The sequence below is a fragment of the Cebus imitator genome, unplaced genomic scaffold (assembly GCF_001604975.1).
Source record: "Cebus imitator isolate Cc_AM_T3 unplaced genomic scaffold, Cebus_imitator-1.0 Scaffold31, whole genome shotgun sequence".
Classification (NCBI taxonomy): Eukaryota; Metazoa; Chordata; class Mammalia; order Primates; family Cebidae; genus Cebus; species Cebus imitator.
In genome coordinates, this window is record NW_016107346.1 from 2,730,574 (window position 1) to 2,751,893 (window position 21,320).

Genomic DNA, 21,320 nt, shown 5'->3' on the forward strand with positions numbered 1-21,320 from the left:
AAAGCAATAAGTCAAGTCCTGATCTGTACTATTTGCAGATTCTTGGATGATAAATATTCTTACTCTATCTGATTTTTAAATTTTAAAGTATTTTTAGAGACAGGAGTCTCTCTATGTTGCTCAGGTTGGTCATGGACTCTTGGCTTTATGTGATCCTCCCACCTTGGCCTCCCAAGTAGCTGAGGTTACAGGTGGGAGCCACTGTGCCCAGCTCTGCCTGATTTTAAGCTACAATTTCATACTACGATCATGAAGTTGGAAAAATACATAGTAACACATTATTACACCTTATTTCCACCCTATAGATACAATGGATGGATCTCAAAAGCATGGATAGTAGTAAAATGTAGCAAAATAATTAGGAAGTGATGAGGTTTGAGTGTTTATTATTTTTGATTTTAATATAATCTGTCTAATTGTCAGTTTATGTAATTAGATTTTAATAATGGCTGCATTTAGCAACCACCTTGCAAAGTTCCCGAAAAATGTTAACAATCTGCTCTCAGAACTGAGCCTTCTCCAGCACAGCACTGCATGTAAGGCACTCAAAGACTTTCTTTCTTTTCTTAGAGGACCCTGACTTCTCAAGATTTCTAGAAATTGAGAATTAGGACCAAGATATTAATTTGTATGAAGGTTTTATAATCAGCTCATTCTGGTCTGCAGAAGCCTTAGGTGTATAGAAAATCAAAGTCATATTACTTTTTCTAAAATAAATTGAGACATTAAAAGAAAGCCTTTCCTTACCTGAACTTGACAAACCACTTAGGCCCTCATCTTTTGCCTCCCTCTCTAGGTCTCCACTCCTTACCTCATCAGCCAACTGGTCAGCCCTTCTCTGCATCTCCTCCAGCTCATTGCGCATGTCTGCGTCTTCGGCCATGGTAGTGGTGGGGAGTGGCTGGGCGCCTGGCCTGGGGGGTCAGTGATGGGTTTGGCCCTGGACCTGGGAAGAAGTAGATTTGAAAATATGAGAGCTTATATAGGTGTGTGCAAAGACCAGAAAATCTAAATGGCCCATACTCAGTCCATATGACTCAAGTTTTCTGAACTGAAAGCTATGTTCAGACAGGGGTCAACAGGATTGTGCTATTTCCATGAAAGGCGCCACAAATACATACTTGCTAATTCTACCATGGAGATAGACACCTATCTACCTATGAAGTATTTTATTTTTTGAGATGGAGTCTTGCTCTATCGCCAGGCTGGAGTGCAGTGGCGTAATCTCGGCTCACTGCAACCTCCACCTCCCAGGTTCAAGCAATTCTCCTGACTCAATCTCCCGAAAGCTGGGACTATAGGTGCTCACTATCACATGCAGCTAATTTTCAGATTTTTTTTTTTTTTTTTTTTTTTTAGTAGGGATGTGGTTTCACCATGTTGGTCAGGATGGCCTCAATCTCTTGACCTCGTGATCCTCAGCCTCCCAAAATGCTGGGATTACAGGTCTCAGCCACCGCACCCAGCCCCTATGAAGTACTTTTAAAGAGACAAACTACCCAAGGGTTGGAAATGATAATGTGGAGGGATATGGTTTGGGGCTAGTGCACTTTTATCATCCCATTTGTTTATTTTTCTTTTTTCTTTTTTTTAATAGCTCTATTAAATTATAACTGATATACAGTCCACCCCACATATTTGAAGTGTACAGCTTGAGAAGTTTTGATAAGTATACACCCAGGAAAACATGACCACAATCAAAACAATGAACATACTCATGACTCCTCCAAATTTCTTAGGCACCCACTGGCCCCTGCCCCAACCCACCCATCTATGCCCAGAAAACTTTCTGTCACTATACGTTAGTTGGCATTGCCTATAATTTTACATAAATAAAAATCACATGGTGTGTACTATTTTTTGTCTGCCTTCTTTCACTTGGCATAATTATTTTTGAGATTTATCTATGTTGAAGAATGTATTAGTAGTTCATTCACTTTTGTTGTTGAATAGAATTCCACTGTATTTAGAGACCTTTGGAAGCCAAAGACAGACAATCTTTCATCTATTTCAGTTGTCATCAGAGGTTGCCAAAAGAATTCCACTGTATTTAGAGACCTTTGGAAGCCAAAGACAGACAATCTTTCATCTGTTTCAGTTGTTATCAGAGGTTGCCAAAAGGGTTTGTGTGAGGATGAGCCACTATCACTCCAAAGAGGATGGGTCCTTGTGCCTGAAACCAGTCCATTTCTTGGCTACTCTCTTGAAATCCTACATGGTGCAAATGATGGGTAGCAGAATTGAGTCCATTCCAGAGACAGCCCTCCCTTCTCCTTCCTTCTCAGATATTTATTGAGCACCTGTAATATTCCAGACAGTGCTAGGCACTCAGGATACAGTGATGAACAAGATAGGCAAATTCCCTGCCTTTACAGCATTCAGTCTAATTGGGAAGATGCAAGCAAAAGAGGGAATTCAATGATTCAGTGTGATGATATTACACTAGGGGACATGTCTGGTATCATGGGTGCCCATGGGTTTGCAACAGGCCTCTCTGAGGAAGCCATGTCCTCAGGCCATCAGAGGGAAGGAGGTAAAGGGCCCAATGGGGTAGGAATCTGCTAGAATGAAAACTTCTCTGTGAGTAGCACATTTGAAGAAGGCATGGGCTCTTGTAGCTAAGATGGTCAATTGTGCACTTTATCTTCACTCTTGCATGGTAGAGCATGATCTCTGGGAAACGGCTGTGCAGCCAGGAATTACATTTCTAGTTCCCACTGCAAGAAAGTGGTACTTCGTGGCTAGAGACAGTCCATGAGTGGTAATAGAATGATGTGTGTCCCTGTCAGTCTAAGGCAATTCGAAAGCAGATGTTTTCCTCACCTTCTTTCTCCTTCTGCTAGAAAAACAGAATCTTAAAGGATGGCTAAACCATGAGACAGCAGGAACTTGGGTCCTCCACATTCCTGCATAGAGGAAAGTGACTCCTGTCTGGTAACACCTGGACTCTTACCTGAGCAAACAATATATTTCTATGATGCTATGGCAATGTAAGCGTTGTTTTGTTATAGCAGCCTGCATTACACTAAGTAATAAATGTCTGAAGGAACCTAAAATGGAAAAGAAACATTGCACAGGAGCATGATTTCCTAACCAAAAAACATATTTGTTTGTCCTTCTACTGAAAACTTTAGCTGGGAAAGGAAATTAGATTTAGGGCCTTGGGGCACTACCATGTTTATTACTATTATTATTTGCATGACAATCAGAATCACTTTTTGCAAAAATAAAAATGAAAATTCTGTATCAAAAAAATCAGGAACCTACTCACTGGGAGGCAAGCCTAGATCAGAGCCTGGGGGAGGAGGCTCTGCCGTCTCGCCTTCCAGGTCCACGATTCTACTGCTCTCTCAGCAAAGATGGAATCTTCTGGGCTTTTGATTTAGTATATATTAATATCACTTTCCAAATTTATTGCTCTTGTGAAAGACATCATACTATTTAAGGTTCTTAGGAGAAATCCTAAAGTGAAACTTCTTTGGAGACAACAGGTTTTGCAGTTCTCTACCCAGTGATTCTTGAGCAAAGCATCAAATATGAAGACAAAGTAAAAAAAGAAATAATAAAGCTTCGGGGTTGCATTATTCTACCACTGGCTTTAAACAAATAATGGAGTAAGTTAATGTGAGGTTAGTTTTATGGGCAGTCATTTGATAACTGACAGAGCATCTTACTGAGCCTGCTAATTTTCGAATACCTGTTCTGGCCACCAGAACATGTGCTCATGAGATGATGTAGAGATGTGAACTCTGTGTTTTGCTTAAATACATGAGAATTTATTTCCATGTCTCCATTTTAGAAATTAGGATCTAGAAAACAGACACCAGAAGGAATTTACACCAAGTCACTCCTGAATCACAAGACGCACAGAAATGAAATTCCAGCATTCCCAAGTGATTGGGGATCTATCCTCCAGAATAAAGCTATGGACCCGTGGGGAAGTTGAGTAGATTGTGAGCCATAGTTTAGTGAAGTGGGTGGATAAAGGCATTGATGTCAGGAAGACCTAGCAGGACTGTTGGCTCTGGCACTCAGAAGCTGGATGAGTCTGGGTAAGTTCATCGCCATCTCTGAGCTTTAGTTTTCTCAACAGGACAAACAGTACCAATCTCACGGGGTTGTTCAGGAGAATAAATGATAGAATAGTTCTGGCCAACCTTGTTTGTAAAAAAGGATGTGGAGCTTAATATTCAGAAAGCCTTGCTCATTCGGGACGGTCCCATAACCTTGGCTAAGAGTGGAATAAACGCAGTATTTGTTAATCAGCTTTCCTCTACTAACGTCTGGGCACGAGGCTTATGGCTGTGGTGCTGAGCACCATGGAAGCCTGAAACCAGGGAAACCAGCAGAGTGCCTGGGCCTCCAGTCTCTAAGCAGCACCTCTCACAGGAGTACCACAAGGAGACAAACAAGAGTGCCTTCCGGCCTGAGTTCCATCTTTATATTTTGCTGCTGGATTCCTGGGGGAAAATGTCTATCTTCAGCCTAAGCAAGGCACTGACCTTTCCTTTTAACAGGTCAGTTTATTACAAGGCAGGGGTGCATGTGCTTTCAGACCTGTAGTGCTATTGCTCTGTCCCACTCTTTCAGGTCTATTTGCTGATGAATGTTTCTGTGCATGCTCTCTCTCTTCTCTCTTCCTCTCTCTCCCCATCCCCCCACCATGCATACTCAAGTTTCCTATGTTTCCCTGGCAATCTCCTCTCAAAGTTGTTATTCTTAGCATGTGAAGAACAGCTGTAGGGCCCCCTGGCTCCAAGCTGACAGCAACCTATCCAGGTCTGGCTGATGGGCAGCTGGTGCGATGGCAGAGAAGCCATGTGGCAGATACCCTTGGTTTCATCACTTTCACGGTTCCCCCAGGAGCTCCCACACCTTTGTCCTGCTCTAAAACATGGAGATACATTTGTGATTTGAAAGGAGGGCTGATGCATACACACAGTATTTCAAAGCTGAAAAAGCAATTCCTCTTCTCCTAACAAGAACGGCTGGAGAGCAGGCACCGAGTGCACCTCCAGATCTTCTGTTGGGATGTTTAGCTAGTGCTTAATAAATTGCTCCTATAAACCCCAAACTCATGCATGTTAGCATTCTAAAAGACAGCAGCTGAAGAGGCATAAGGATGTTTATTAATAGTAATTTCAATAGCTGAAAGGATGTTAGTAGCGAAATGGCATTTATGATCAACACAGCCTGTAATACTTCCCTCATATTAGCACATTAAACTGCGTCTTGAGATTCAGGAGTGACTTGGTGTAAATTCCTTCCAGTGTCTGTTTTCTAGATCTTGGGTGTTGCAGAGCAGGTAGAAAGAGGAAACTAGGAAGCAGAGGAAAGTAGAAAGAAAAGCCGCTCAAAACTATTCCCCGAGGCTCTGATGTAAGACAACCTCCTAGTCTACTGAGAGCCTAACAGTATCTAATTAATCATCTCAAATAATCAGTGCTTATTAGCAAAGGGTCTGGCCCCTAGTAGGAGTTCAATTCATGTTAACTGACATGAATGAAGTATTCTGACACTCCCAGGTAGCATTCAGTGTTCCCCAATCAGTACTTTTCAAGGTGTGGTCCAGGACAGTGTTTCCGAAACTTCCCCCAGAGTCAGAATAAGCAGAAATCTTGCTTAAACGAATTGCTGGGCCCCACCCTCAGGGATTCTAATTCAGTTGGTCTGAAAGGGGGTCACTTGTCCGCCCTTCCTTCCTTCCTTCCTTCCTTCCTTCCTTCCTTCCTTCCTTCCTTCCTTCCTTCCTTCCTTCTTTCTTCCTTCCCTCCCTTCCTCCCTTTTATTATTATTATTTTTTCACAGTCTTGCTCTGTCGCCTAGGCTGGAGTGGAGTGGCACAATCTTGGCTCACTGCAATCTCTACCTCCCAGGTTCAAGTGATTCTCCTGCCTCAGCCTCCTGAGTAACTGGGATTACAGGCATGAGCACCTTGCCTGGCTAATTTTGTATTTTTAGTAGGGATGGGGTTTCACCATGTTGGCCAGGCTGGTCTCAAACTTCTGACCTCAAGTGATCCACCTGCCTCAGCCTCCCAAAGTGCTGGGATTACAGGCATGAGCCACCAGGCCGGGCCTCTGGAACATATTTTAAAAAAATGCATAAAGTAGAATACAAGATATAAAAACAAATTTGCCTTTGATTGATTATTCCTACAGGGTTTTAGGATTGCAAATCAGATTTAATCTGTATGATTAATCACAAAGTTATAGGGTACACTTGCAGCTCTCAAAACAATTTCTAATTTCTGTAACCAATTGCAGACAAATGTTCCCAGCCCCAGTAGCAGTGGTGAGAGACAGAAACATCTGAGACAGATGTTTAACATTAGAAATGGAAACATCTGAGGGTCTGTCACTGCCAAGATACTTGCTTCAAGGTGGGCAGGCTATAGTTATTCTTTGGTGTCAGGGGTAATTTGAAAAGCTCTTTATTCTTTAATGCTACACACAAGTCTATCTGAAACCCTCGTAAGATGGGAGGGCAAATGGTCTCCACAGAAAACCCTTCTTCCCTGTCAAGGGGCTTATTTAGCTAGGTGCCTTAGGGTAAAAATGCTGTCCAGCTGAAGACTCTGAACTGAAATGTGAGTTTAGGGCCCAGGAAGAGAAGTGAGTGTGGATAGAGCAGTGTGTGTTTTTTCATATACAAGGTGGATAGGGACATGGCTGTTATGCTGGGGACATTGATCATTAGTCCAAGTTCCACAGGATGGGAATGTCTCAGGAAAGACATAAGGAAAGTGTATCCTGAGCTAATATCTATTTCTTTCTGTTCCTCTTTTAATAAATAAACCAGACTAACAAATATGTATAAATCAACACCCATCAGCTGCATTATTACAGAGAGCTGAAACCTACATCTTGATGTCTCCCCACACTGTTCATCATTTGTAGGAAGCGTCTGCAGGGTAGATCCTTCTCTTCCTGCAGAACCTGCCTGTTTTCTGGTGGAGGTACACTTTCAAATTAAACAAAAGTTTCTAAAAACTCACTATATTCAAAAAAGCCCAAAGAGGAACAAAAGGACTTTATAAACCAAGTGGGACAACTCTCCTTATCTATTAATAAGAATCATATTGACTAACACTTATGGAGGGCTTGCTCTTTGTTGGGCACTATTTTAAGAACTTTTTATACAAAGTATACCTTTACATAAACTTTCAGTGAAACACCATGTGCATACTATTACTATCCTCACGTTGTAGATTATGAAGCAGGCTTAGTGGTAACTATTAACATTAGGCTGAATGTTACATCAAGAGTTTCGGTCGTTTAAAAAATATATTTTCAAAGCATATTTATTCTCAAAGCAAAGTGTATGGATATCTCATATTTTCATTACAAACCAGAGACTATTTTGAGATTCATATATATATTGGAAAACAGTACAGGGTGATTTCACAGGTACATCTCAGTAAATCCCAGTTTTTCTTATTGTTTATCATCTTTATCTACATTTTAAATCACTGGTTCTTCCACACCCCCCACTCCCACGTTTATTCTTTTTTCTTCCTAAGATGTGTTATTGTCTTGTTCCTTTTGCATCTTCTTGAATTGACAAATGACTCATTTACTTGGCATTTTTGTTGTTTTGGGTATAGTATACTTACTGCTATAAATTATCCTCTCTGTGTTACTGTTGTATCCTATAGGTTTTGGCGTATAGTATGTTCTCTGTTATTTATATCTATAGAGTTTTATTTTCAGTTTCAATTTCTTCTCTAATGCAAGAGTTATTTGAAAATGTGATGTTAAGATTTAAATATTAGAAGGTTTTTTTGGTAATTTCTAATTTTATTTTCAATATGTTCAAAGTGGTCCATGTAACTTTTACTTTTTGGAATTTGTTGAGATTTCCTTTGTGCCCTAACACATGGCCAATGTCTGTGAATGTTTAATTTGTGTCTGGAAAGAAAGTCCATTCTGTCTTTGACTCTAACTACCTACCTGTTGACATCCAATCAAGCAGAAAAGGAAGGTTTATATTCTTCGAACTCTCTAAATTCTTTAGTCAGTTTGACCTATTGATTCCTGAATGGGGTGTGTTCAGGTCTTCCACAGTGAGTTAATTCCATCAATTTCTTCTATTCAGCTCATTTTTACTTTTTGCATTTTGCAGCTGTGTTGTCATATGTTTATAGGTTCCATGATCGCTACCTTTTCATAGTGCATTATTGCATTTATCAATGATGAAGATAAGTATTGCTACCATATGTTATTCATGTTGCACAACCTTGATCAAACTCTATCCAATCAAATATTCATTTCTCTTAGCCTTATGTCTCTCAAATTCATCAGATGAACCAAAACGACAGCAACAACATCAAACTAGATGTAAGAATTTATCTCATGTTCATCAGTCGTTTTGTCCACCCTCCAGTACAGGCACCATTAGGAGACTCAGAACCCGTGGCTCCATGGAGCTTTCAGGTAGCTTGGGAAGTAAATTATGTTGGTAGTTTGTAGGACATGTGAACTGGGGAGATTAAAATAACATAGCATGGTCAAGGGTGGAGCACAGGCAAAGAGCCACCCCCAAGGTGGGAGCTCATCCTCTCACACCTACCAGCCTAATATGGAGATCATGTGCATCTAAGCATCTAAGTCATGGGTTAATGTGCTCTCACTCGATTCATGGTAGTCACCTTTTTTTTCCTCTGGGTTTCTGTTCTTACCCTTTAGAAAGAGCCAGTACTTGGATTTGTTTGGAGACTAATAATCTCTTTCCCTGACTGTAATGGTATGGGAATATGATCAAAACTGGGTTTAGTGCTATTATTTTCTCTAGATGAAATTTCTTGAAGAGAATGCAGCTGTAAGATGCAAAGTACGTGTTCTAAGGGAATAGTTAAGCACCGTGACTGTGGCTGAGATACCTCCCTAAGTCCCCTCATTGGAGGGGTAAGTGAAACTGGTGGAGAGGTGATTCCTTCCATTTTCTGAATCATCAGAATTTGACCCAGGTTTGAAGCAGCCTTTCCCTATTGGGCAAAATCAGCTGGATTTATTCTAATATTCTATGCCACATAACTGTTAGTTGTCAAAACACTTTTCACAATAATAGCTATTTATCAAGAACTTGCAATGTGATAGGAATCAAACTAGGAACTTTATATAAAACTAGGGGGGTTATATAGAAACCTTCAAACCTTTGGTACTCAAATGTGGTGCTCAGACCATCATCCGCCTCACCTGGGAGCTTGTTAGAAGCTCCATCCCAGACTTATTGAATTGGATCACTTACTGAACAACATATCCAGCACTTAGTCTGAGAAGTGCTGTCCCAAACCACATGATCTCTATATTAGGCTGGTAGGTATGAGAGGCCGAGGTCCCACCTTGGGGGTGACTCTGCCTATGCTCCAACCTTGACCATGTTATGTTATATTAACCTCTCCAGTTCACATGTCCTGCAGACTCCCAACATCATTTACTTCCCAAGCTGACTGAAAGCTCCATGGTGTCATGGGTTCTGAGTCTCCTGATGGTGCCTGTGCTGGAAGATGGACAAAATGACTGATTTCCATGAGATAAAAATCTTGCATTCAGAAAACAAAGAGAAGATAGTTATGAGAAAAAGCACACTGACAACATTCTGTTTCTCCCAAATAACAGGGTTTGCGAAGGCTTGTTGTATAAGATAGAGGAAGCTGGTCGCTGTGGTTCACGCCTGTAATCCCAGCACTTTGGGAGGCCTAGGCGGGCGGATCATGAGGTCAAGAGATTGAGACCATCCTGGCCAATAGGGTGAAACCCATCTCTACTAAAAAATACAAGAATTAGCTGGGTGTGGTGGCACATGCCTGTAGTCCCAGATACTTGGGAGGCTGAGACAGGAGAATTGCTTGAACCCAGGAGGTGGAGGTTGCAGTGAGCCGAGATTGCACCACTGCACTCCAGCGTGGCACCTGGCAACATGGCAAAGCTCTGTCTCAAAAAAAAAAAAAAAAAAAAAAAAAAAAAAAAAAAAAAAAAAAAAAGGAAGATAGAGGAAGAAGACACAGAGGATTTTGCAAATTGGAGACTCTGTGGCTGGTACTCTAATACATTCTTCTTCTTCCTCTGCAAATAATTAAAGCTCATGTCTTAATGCTAAACTAAGGAGCAGAGCAAAAAGTACTTTCAGCAAATAACATGTTGGAAGTTTCTGTTTACATCTTTATCACTAAGAATGGGCATTTCTTAAATCTTCCATGTTCATAGTTATAAATTTTTTGAAGTATGAAATGGACTTGGCTCCTTGTTATTATATTTTTGAATATTCTTGTGCATGAAATTCAATGTCCTCTTTTCATAACAGGAAATACTGGTCTTAAACTATTTTCTGGTTAAATCAGATTGTGTTTCAAATATGATGAACACATGTCTTGTGAATGAATTGATATACCATCTTTTATCTATTTTTACACCCATTTTCTGGATACCAGATGAGTCACAATGGCTCAAAATAGGACCTCTTAGTAGCATGGTCGGAGATGTCCTTGCATCAAAACCTTTTGTAGTTGCTTGTTAAAATGTAGATTCCCAATTACGTTACCTGTGGAAAGCAATCTGGAGGTCGGACTAATATCTGCTTTTCAGCAACAACCATAGGTCCTTCTTATGCCTCCTAGAATGGGAGGATCCATGTGTAGCATCACTTAGGGCTGAAGGTCTTTGCAAGGATCCAGTGGGAAACTCTGGTAACCTTATGATAAACCACCCAAAAACACAGGAACACGGTTCCCCAGCATTGAGGAGGCCATCTTGATCTGAGGTGATGGTCCCTTTTTCTTCCCACCATGTTCTTTCCAATATCTGATGACATAATATGTCTTAAACACCATTAATATGCTTCTTATAGGAAGATTTGGCTGAAGAACAATCTCAAGTGACAAGTATTTTAACCAGCTCACAGAATTGTCACCCTCTCCCACAGTGTCTCTGAGGGGAGGCACTAAATTGGGCATTAAAGCCCAATTCCTTTCCAGCTTGGCTCATCTATTTCCCAGAACATTCCACCCCACACCATTCCTAAATGGGATTCTATATCTGTATATCTGGATATAAATAGCTACAGTCTTGATCTGGTTTCTTCTGAGAAGGGAAGTCTGGCTTCCCTGATATGCCTCTTCCCTGGGCTAGTCCAGGATTAATGACAGCATCATGAAACGCGGCCTCTGCTTGGGTTTTGTATTTTAGGGTGCTGGGTCTGGGGAGGCCTGGCATTTAAATGCAGCCAGCATTGGCATTTCTTAATTGTAACAGGGCATCCAGCCACAACCAACACTGATTATGCCTAAATCTCTCTTTTTCGAAAATGCCAATGTTTCTTTTGTCTGTTTTGCAAATGTGGCTAAATGGGTGTTTAGCCCTGTGGTTGTATTATGCAACAGTTCCTGATTGTTTACTTCGGAGCCAAAGCACAGTGGCCTCACTGACCAGGAGAGAGAGAAGAGGGGCCCCAACCTTGTCTCATTGATTCTGTTCGTAGTTAAACAAACCACGGTAACTGGTTCATCCATTTAACCAATATTTACCGAGTGCTACTGTGAGTGCTGCATCCAGCCCGAAGCTGGAGTGGCGAACCACCCCGAAGGGAGGGCTCTAGGAGCTCTCACAAGAAACCTTTGCTTTCAGGTCTCTTCCTTCCCCTTGCTAGGACAGAACTGATGAAAATGTTTATATTCCAAGGTATACGACTTGGTTCTTGGGAGATGAGCGTGGTGCTAACGCTTGGCCACAATAAAAGAAAATCTTGTTATACCCTAAGCAAAATGATTCCTCTCAGGAGTGTGTGAACAGACAGAATTTAAGACCAAACAGAAAAAGACCCCACTACCACCATTCTCATGAAAACCAAACTATTTCTGCACTCCTATGACCACACCAACACCTGGAAGGAACCTGCTGTGTGTTCAGGCGTAGTCACAGTTTTGCCTTCAGGAGTCGACATTATTGGTGATCTCAGCTCCCTGAGGGGTTCTTTGTGGTCATCTCTGTGTTTCTGTGCCTGTGACCTTCTTTGTAAGAGCACCCCAGGGTTGCTTCGCCTGATCCACTGAGGGTGGCAGCAAGTACCTGGGACCATTTGACCCACTACTCCGCCTACCCCCACCTGCCTGGGCAGGCCCGTAGCTAATAACTGACTGGCAGGGGAGTCCAAACACCTAGCTCCTGTACTGCTTCTGTGCCTTAAGGTGAGACAAACCACAAGGTGTAATGTACTCCAGAGATTCTCTCAGGATCATGCCAAAGCTGGGACACTGTCGGCAAGGGCTCCTTTGCTTGGCTTCCTTCTGTTCTCGCTGTCCTTCTCCACACTCCCTTTCTGGTTTCTCCTGGGAGCACTGCCTTAATAAATCACTATCACATAAATCCCTGTCTCAGGGTCTGCTTCTGAGCAATCCAACTGAAGACAACTTCCACTAGTTTATGAGCTATTTTTTTTTTATCACATCTGCATAACTACACGCCATGTACTTAGAGGAATCAACAAATCATTGAATCAGGGAAAGAGGGGGAAAAAGGAACAAAAATTCTCTGTATTTGCAGCCCGGCTGAACTTACTTGGACTTGAAGACTCAACATACAAAATATCACAGAATGGCTGGAACTTGAGGGTAACTGAAGGTCATTTGTTGCAGGAGAAAGGGAAGCTCAGAAAGGTAGAGTAATTTGAAACTACAGAGTCATGCAGGGCCTGAATCTTTAAGTCCCAATCTAGGGCTCACCTTAACGTATCCATGGAATGGCAAACATTAAAACAGTGGAGAGGAAGGGACTTGTCTGTGCTAGTTGAGAATGTTTTTAGAAAATATAAAAATAACAGGACTAAGGCCAATGTGGCCTTTTTCCTACTGTTATTTCAGACAATTGCTATTTTTATATTTTATGATATCATCCTTCCATAGCAAAACTAAAACTCTGCTTTTTTCTGACTTAGATCTTCTTTGGTGGGTGCTGGTCTTGGTATAGAATACTTTCTCTCCTGAATTAAAAGCAGGCATAGGAGCTATATGGCTATTTATCAGAGTGTCAGTGCTGTTTTTGTTGCTAAACTAATTGTGTTTTTCACATTTTGTGTTATTTTCTTTTGCCTTCTGGAGAAAAGATAAACAGATTGGCAGGTAAATAATGCTGATCAACATAATTTCTGTTTTCCCAGAAAAAGTATTTACGGTGAAGACAACTGTGGCCATGGCCCCCATATCCTGAACTCATTATCCTTGTGAATAGCTTTTCCAAAACCCTGGGCTTCTTATGTTTTCTTCACAATTTAGGCATAAATGCACATTACATTATTAATACTAAATCTTTTTAAAATAATGGATTTGAATGCACCTTTCAAACGTAGCCTTATTCCAAGTAATTATATCTATAAAATCAGAAATGTTATGGCTAATTATGTTTGTCTAATATACGTTAAAGTAGTTACACAATTGCTAAAATTTATAATGCAGACTTCCATCTATCATCCCCCTAAGCTCATCTGGACAGCCACTGAAGGAGTATGTGCTATACTGGGGAATTCATTGCTATCGATATGGGGCTGAATCACACACCCACATTCTTGCCTATGTTTCTATATGTCTGGCCCATGTAGAGGGTGCAAGCATAGGCAAGGCAAGCTTTGCAAAGAGAGAGTCTGAGTTTGAGCAAAATCTAGGGTGTGGTGGCCCAGGAACAGAAGTAGAACATTTAGGGTGTGTGGAGGTACCTTTATCCTGGGATCTGGAAGCCCACAGGACAAGTGATTTCCTGAATCACATGTTCATACTCATTCGTTTGTAGTTACCTTAAAGCTGAGAGGAGAACAGTGTGGTCAAGGACTTTGAAATCCCATTATACTAAGGATGACTGAAGGTATGAAGATCTTTAGCTTGGAGAAAAGAAAACAGAGGATGACTCAGTAGTTACTGCAAGGAATAGATACTAGACTTGTTCAATGGTAGCCAATAAATTGTGATTTCACTTACAACTCATTGGCGTGAATGTGTATTAGTTGTAATCTGTACCCTAGAGGTGGTTAGTAAAACTGCCAGTACCCTAAGCAGGGATACAGACTTCTAGGAGAGGCAGTTAGCATTTGAAAGAGTTATATCAGGAGCACACATTCCTGAGAGAGCTACTGTAAGTGCTTCAACTCTGTTTGCCTGTGATCTACGGAAAGTGTTACTAATTGACATAATGGATGTTAGGAATAATTTTTTATTGGTGGAAAGTGTTCAAAAGATAAAAATTGTCTAGAAATACTGTAAAGGTACTAACATCCCACATAATATAAGCTGTGTGTGTGTGTGTGTGTGTGTGTGTTTGTATGTATCTGTGTTTGTATGTTGTGTGTAGTGAGTCTGCGTATGCCATTAACCCAAGGCTTAAAATTGCCCCTTGATTCTGTCATGGTTAGAGGAGTTTCTTGACCCGTTCTCACTGGTAGGGCTTTTTAAAACTCAGATTGCTGATGTAGTATGTGATTCTGGGGTAGGGCCTAGCAATTTGCATTTCTAAGATTCTCATTAGTTGATGTTGCTGCTGCTGGTGGTTCAGGGTACACAGTTTAAGAACCACTTTTTTGTTTGTTTGTTTTAATCTGATCTGACTGCAAGGTCACCTGAATCCTGCCACTAGAATATTATGTAAGGTGCTGATTAGAATGCCCAAATGAACAGAAAACAGGTACTACATTGTGTTTATGGAACAAATTTCCAACTAGTATTATGTCTGCTTGCTAAGAAATATTTCAGTGAGGGAAGAATCCATCCTGAGGCTTGTTTTCCTTTAACATAATACCTAGTTCCAACGTCATGAGGGAGAAGACCTACGAACTTCACCTACTTCAGCTATGTCTACTAAAATAATTACTAAGAATTATCAAATTGGCAGAGGAAAATTTGCGACAGACTCCAAGGAATAAAACCATCAGCACTGGGAGGAAGTGACAAAAGAACTTTCTAATATCTGTCCAAAGTCTGGGTTAGAGGACTTGGAAGAAGTGAGTTCCCTATTTCAGGAAAGGCTAATCAACCAGCTGGTAGCCTTTGATGGATATGATTCATTTATAAGATGGGACACTGGATCAGGTGATGTGTAAATTCTCTTCCAAACCTGGGGTCTTTGGCTCTATGAAGAAAGCCAAGGCGGATGTATGGTATTGATGACACAAATCCAGGACCCTTCATAAGAATGAGTTCTGGCTGGGCACAGTGGCTCATGCCTATAATCCTAGCATTTTAGGAGGTCAAGGCAGAAGGATTGCTTGAGACCAAGAGTTTGAGACAAGCCTGGCCAACATAGCAAGACCCATCTCTACAAAAAATTTTAAAATTAGCTAGCATGGCAGTGTGCACCTGCAGTCCCAGCCACTTGGGAGGCTGAAGTAGGAGGATGGCTTGAGCCCAGGAATTAGAGGCAGCAGTGAGCTATGATCACATCACAGCATGCTGGCTTGGGCAAGAGAATGAGACTCTGTCTCATAAAAAAACAAACAAACAAAAAAAAACAAACAACAACAACAACAACAACAAAAAAAAAACAGGAAAGAAAAAAAATTCCTGATTAGCTGGTCTTTTAAAATGGTTCCTCAGCATCACATTTCACCCACAAGACTGTCATGGAGATTAGAATGCTGATGGACCTAATTCTTTCTATCCTTTTTGGAAAAGGTTTGCCTTGCTGCAAGAAACACCATCTGCTCCTCAGTGTTACAGGATCCACTGTGGAAACAAGAAAGACATTTCCTAAGCCAGCAAACTCCTAGGAAGGAGTATTCTCACTTGCATATTCTGCTTCCATGGAGGTGAGAGAAACAAAAATGCCAACCTAATTGTTGTTCCTCAGGTTAATCTGATAATCTCATATCAAAAAACACGGGCATTCACCCTAGACCTCATCATTATTATCACCTCTGCTGAACATATATATATATATGTGTGTGTGTGTGTGTGTGTGTGTGTGTGTGTGTGTGTGTATATACACACACACACACACACACACATATCACCTCTGCTGAACATATATATATATATCGCTCTCTCTCTCTGTGCATATATAGCCTTAGTTAACAGTTCTGGTATGTCCCTCTTTGAAGAAACCAGGACCTATGAACACAATCCCACTCTGAAAAAAACTTACTATACATCAACCTACCAAGCAGTTAAACTAACTCAGAGACTCGCTGGAAAATTATTTGTTCTAGAAGTGAATTCATTGCAGGGTTTCTTTAAATAGCAAAGCTACTAACTTACATTCTAGAATTTTATATATCATTAAGTACTTGACACAGGGATGATTAACAAAAAATATAAAAAGGTCCCCAGCTGAAGTGTCAGGCATCCCAGCTGATGGCAGAAGAGCTCCACATGATGATAAAGTATCTCTGAAGTGATTGTGGAAGTCAATTAGGACAGAAGACTGATTGGTAAAATTGGATTTACCCAAATATCTAATTGCTTAAGGTAAGTAACTACTGTGACTGTAACTACCTTAGTGTGAAAATTTCACTTCCTCAGTTGCTCAATTTGGCATTCCCTATCATTATCAAGAAGTGGATTTAAAAGGCCCTTGGATTAGACTTTGTAGGCAAAGGGCCTGGAGATGTTTGTAAGCCGCATAGAGAGCATGTCCTGGGAACATTGGGGGAAGGAAGCATTTTGTGGCCAAATGCTAAGATGTTGTTGCTGGATCAATCTCCACTCAGTGTGCGTTTTCTAGGTTCACCTCTATCACTAAATCCATGTTTAATCATGGATAGTTTTCAAGGTACCCTTTCAAAAAGTTAAAAACATGAGTCTCATAAAAATATAGAAGGAGTAGGTGATGCAGATTTATTAACTCATTAACAAGAGGGCCCACAAGATGGTAAGGCTGGTTCAAAGAGAATTCATACATAATGTTGGAATAAGATTACTAACAAATACAAAGCTGGTTAATATCTTACAGAGCAATAAAAGTGTAACCTTTGCAGTTGTTTTTTCTACCACATAGAAATCATTTAAATTTAAATTTTCATCACATAAGAATCTCTAAATTAACAAACAGAGTCTGGACCCCGATCAAAGTTGAGAGTATGTCAAAGAAAGAGAATGGGATAATCCTTGAGTGGGTCCATTAGATGATGCACCAGTATGTCAAATGAGAGACATGCAGCCATCATTTTGCTTTATTTCCAAGTTATGGATATTTTTTCTGAATAATACAAACAGGTAAAGTTTTCCTTGGGCACTATGCTATGAAATTTGTTGGCCTAGTAGGTGAATTTTTTTTTTTTTTTAGACAGGGTCTCACTCCATTTGCCCAGGCTGGGTTGCAGTGCTGAGATCTTGGCTCACTGCAATCTCCGCCTCCTGGGTTCACACAATTCTCCTGCCTCAGCCTCCTGAGCAGCTGGGACTACAGGTGCATGCGATCATACTGGCTAAGTTTTGTAGTTTTAGTAGAGACAGGGTTTTTCCATGTTGGTCTAGCTGGTCTCAACCTCCTGACCTCAAGTGATTCACCTGCCCCAGCTTCCCAAAGTATTAGGATTACAGGCGTGAGCCCCCATGCCTGGCCAGGTGAACTTCTTTTTGCTTTGGAAGGTTGAATAATATTTATTATTTCTCTTAGTGTTCTCAGTGAAGAATTTTGTTTTCCTTTTTTTAAATTGTATACCTATGGTTCTCAAATCTGAAGGGGTACATTAAAATCTCCCGGGGAGCTTTAAAAAAAATTGATGCCTAGGTGACACTCCAGACCAACTCAGTCAGAATCTCTGAGAATGAATCCCAGATGCAATATATTTAAAGCTCCCCAGATGAGTTTAATGTGCAGCCAAGACTGGAAATTAATGTACTATTTAGAATCAGTATACATGTATGTATGCATATACATAAATTAATTTTTAAAGTAGAATCAGATATGTGTATATTATCCTGTTTTTTCTTTTATAATTAACTGCATTATGAAAATTTTCATAATTATGTCATTGCTCAAATGATTTTTTTTTTTTTTTTTTTTTTTTGAGACAGAGTCTTGCTGTCTCACTCAGGCTGGAGTGCAGTGGCGCGATCGGCTCACTGCAACCTCCACCTCCCGAGTTCATATGATTCTCCTGCCTCAGCCTCCTGAGTAGCTGGGACTACAGCCATGTGCCACCATACCCAGCAGTTTTTTTGTATTTTTAATAGAGACAGAGTTTCACTGTGTTAGCCAGGATGGTCTCGATCTCCTGACCTCATGATCTGCCTGCCTCAATCTCCCAAAGTGCTGGGGTTACAGGCATGAGCACCTGGGGTGTTCAAGTGACACCCTGGTCCAATTCAATCAGAATCTATAAGAATGAATCCCAGGATGCAATCTGACATTTTTGCCTCAGTGGCATTTTTAATGACTGTGTACTGTTCCCTCGTATAACATATCAAGGTTTGTTTGGCTAATCTCCTATTACTGAATGTTTAGGGTTGTTTTGTTTCATCTATCCTCTCCCTTACCCATCCCTTCCCTTCCTTTCCATTCCCTTTCTTTTTGCCATTATAAGTTAGGCTACCGTGAATATATTTACATAAACATTGCATCTACATCTTGGATTATTTCCTTATAATAGATTCCTGGGAGTGAATTTCTAGGTCAAAGAAAATAAATGATTTAATGACAGCTGAAGTATATTACCAAAATGCTTTCTACAAAGGCTCATCAGTGTATACTTTTAGCTTGTGATTTCTTCAATATTTTATCTGTAAAATATTCGCATATTCCAAAATGAGTTAAAAATTCATTTTTTTCTAGTTTTCTCAGTGGTCATATTTAATTCAACGTTTTAATCCAGCTAAAAATTTGTTTTAGTGTTCATATGGAAAGAATGAAAGCTCTAATCTATACATTTTTAAACAGTGCCTTTTTCAACATCATTTATTGAATAATTCATTCTTTCTCCATTAGTTTATGACTCAGAGAAGTTTAAAATAAAATATGTGGGTTACCTAACGGTACTCCGTGATAGTGAATAGACTCCAAAGATGCACATGAAGAAGGTTTCAACTACTAACAAACTAGTTTAAGCACATTCTTGCCTAAATCTTAGCTATTATTATTTCTTAAAGATACCTAGTTCTGATTTTAACTCTTACTCATTTATAGAACACTTAGGTGTTGAAAAACAACACAAAGCTCATCCTCTCTAAGATGGCTTTAATCCGTCTGCAAGCAGCTTGTAGGTTTGCCAGTAACAGGTCTGCCTAAATCCATCTGTTCTACTTCACATGTTCTCCCTCTGGAACATTGTTTATACCCTTGCATTATCTATGAATAATGGTTTTTCGACATAATGTTGATTTATTATCAATTCTGAATTTAATGGAATCCATTTTTGTAAGTTTTGTTATTATGCATTTATTTCTATTTTTATAATCATCGTGGTCTCACAGTTCTGTGCTTAATAGCCCTATGTAAAATCAGTAAATGAAGCCCAAGATTATCAAAGCCACATTAACAAAGGAAAAGGAGGCTAGAATTTTAAATCATGTCCAAGAAAACAGAAAAATGTTCAATAAATGGGGGACACAAATCTTCCCACCCACCTGATTCCTGTGTTAAATCATAGGAAAGGTAGATTTGCCTACTAATCTTTTTAACCAGTTGTACTTCATCAGTAACTGTAGTTCTCAAGTTGTACTCTTTATTACCTTTCTTCAGCCAAAAACCCTTCATTTTGCATCTTCTATTGCTAGGTAGTATATAGACCACTCATGATTAAGTGTTACAAAGAGGAACAACAGGCCTAAGTGAATTCCCACTCCAGAACCGTGAGTTGGCAGAGGAAATAAATTGTGTGTGCATGTGTGTGTGCGTGTTACTATTCCAGAAACTTGGAGGAATTTACCCTGACCCATTCACCCTCTCCCACCTAGTCTCTGTATTGCTCAAAGAATTACTTGCCCATTGGAGGGACACATGCAAGATGGTGGACAATACTTAAGGGTGTCACTTGTGGCCGGGGGAGCAGGCATCGTTTGATGGCCTTTTAAACAATCAAAGTTTGAAGTGCTTTGCCACATCAGTGAGTCTGTGTAATACTATCCAGTCTTTTGGAAACTTGGCAGGTTGGTGGTCACAACTGTTATTCTCATCCATGGGTCCACCTGGACCCTGGTATTTGGCAAACTCCAACAGGCAAATTTTCAGATCTTTTTCTTACCCAAAGTCTAGCTATGGACTGTCCTAATGTCTTGGGGGAAGGAATTCCTCTGTATCATTTCAAGTACCTTAGCCACAAATGGCTGGGCTTAGGAGTCCCATGTGTCCCATAAATCTTTTTATTTCAGATGAAGAAAGTCTGAAGGTTCAGACCCTTTTCTATGGCAGCCGAGCTGTAGGGAAGCTAGGGAGACTTTCCGTGAGGTCAATGAGACACAGACAGGCTATATCTGCTTTGGAAGAAGTTCATGAAGGTCCGAGATTGCCCAGTGCATTAAAAAATAATTTTCTAGACCAGAGGCAGTTATGCGTCTCCAGCACTTTGCCTTGGGGGAACTGTTTTTTCTTTGGAGGATTTGAATTGCTATTTTCTCCATTTACCACAAGGCCTGTGTCTTCCTAACCAGTTTCTCCTCCTGCTCCCAAAGTGTTTACAAAGAAGATATCTCAGGATGGGGCAGACTGCTCAAAGTTCTGTGTTTCTAAGAACTTCAGAGCAGGACCATCCTCCTTTGGGATTCCACAAGCTATGTGCAGAGAGGCACTTCTCTATTGGAGGTGCGAGTGTGGGGAAAAGGAGAGCATTCTGGGTTTGCTGCTTCTAAGAGCCAACCCTGAACCAAGAGTCTATGTGCAAAGAATTTATTGAGAGACTGCTCTGGGGGAAGATTAGGATGGGAGTAGAGGAGATAGGTCAAGAAAGGGGAAGAAGCCAAGCAAGGAGAGTGTGCCAGCATCAGCATCATCCTCCATGGAGCTCTGGAGTCTTAACTGCACCTCAGAACATCCCTTCTCTCCAGGAGAGAGAGCTGGACTTTTGCACACTTCTGTATCAGTCAGTCATTGGCTAAAACCACTTGTGAGGTACAAAAACTCTCAGCCATTTCTGGTCTCTGTATGGATGAAGCAATATTTTGTATGAGTAAAATCACACATTGCCTTTAGCAGCAAAACATGCAGAAGCTGTGCAAGGGGCTGGTAAAAGGAAACAAAGGGATCTCATAGGAGACCCACAGTGCCTGCTAAAGGAATCCTCTGGGGATAAATCTTGTAGCTCAGGCTAAGCAATGCCCCAGAACTAGGGAGAGGCCATTTTCCCGAAAGCAGGTGGTAAGCCATCTGTGGGCTCTGTGGGAGCAGGAGGGCACATCCTGCTTAGGGAAC

The 21,320-nt window shown here is 40.7% G+C and overlaps 1 protein-coding gene and 1 long non-coding RNA gene across 5 annotated transcripts in view; one reads left to right on the plus strand and one right to left on the minus strand.

The window, feature by feature from the left end:
- SNAP25 (synaptosome associated protein 25) overlaps nt 1-21,320 on the minus strand; it is an 87,665-nt gene that overhangs the window by 32,351 nt on the left and 33,994 nt on the right. For all 4 annotated transcript variants that reach the window (XM_017523944.1, XM_017523947.2, XM_017523946.2 and 1 more), the window contains one exon: nt 812-946. In XM_017523944.1, coding sequence (XP_017379433.1) covers nt 812-883 — 72 coding nt within the window. In that variant the 5' untranslated portion in view covers nt 884-946. The remainder of the gene's footprint in view (nt 1-811; nt 947-21,320) is intronic.
- The window catches only part of LOC108300958, a 28,200-nt gene continuing 11,266 nt past the window's right edge, over nt 4,387-21,320 (plus strand). Inside the window, exons 1-2 of the long non-coding RNA XR_001823673.2 lie at nt 4,387-4,517; nt 15,650-15,783. This is a non-coding gene — a long non-coding RNA (uncharacterized LOC108300958). The remainder of the gene's footprint in view (nt 4,518-15,649; nt 15,784-21,320) is intronic.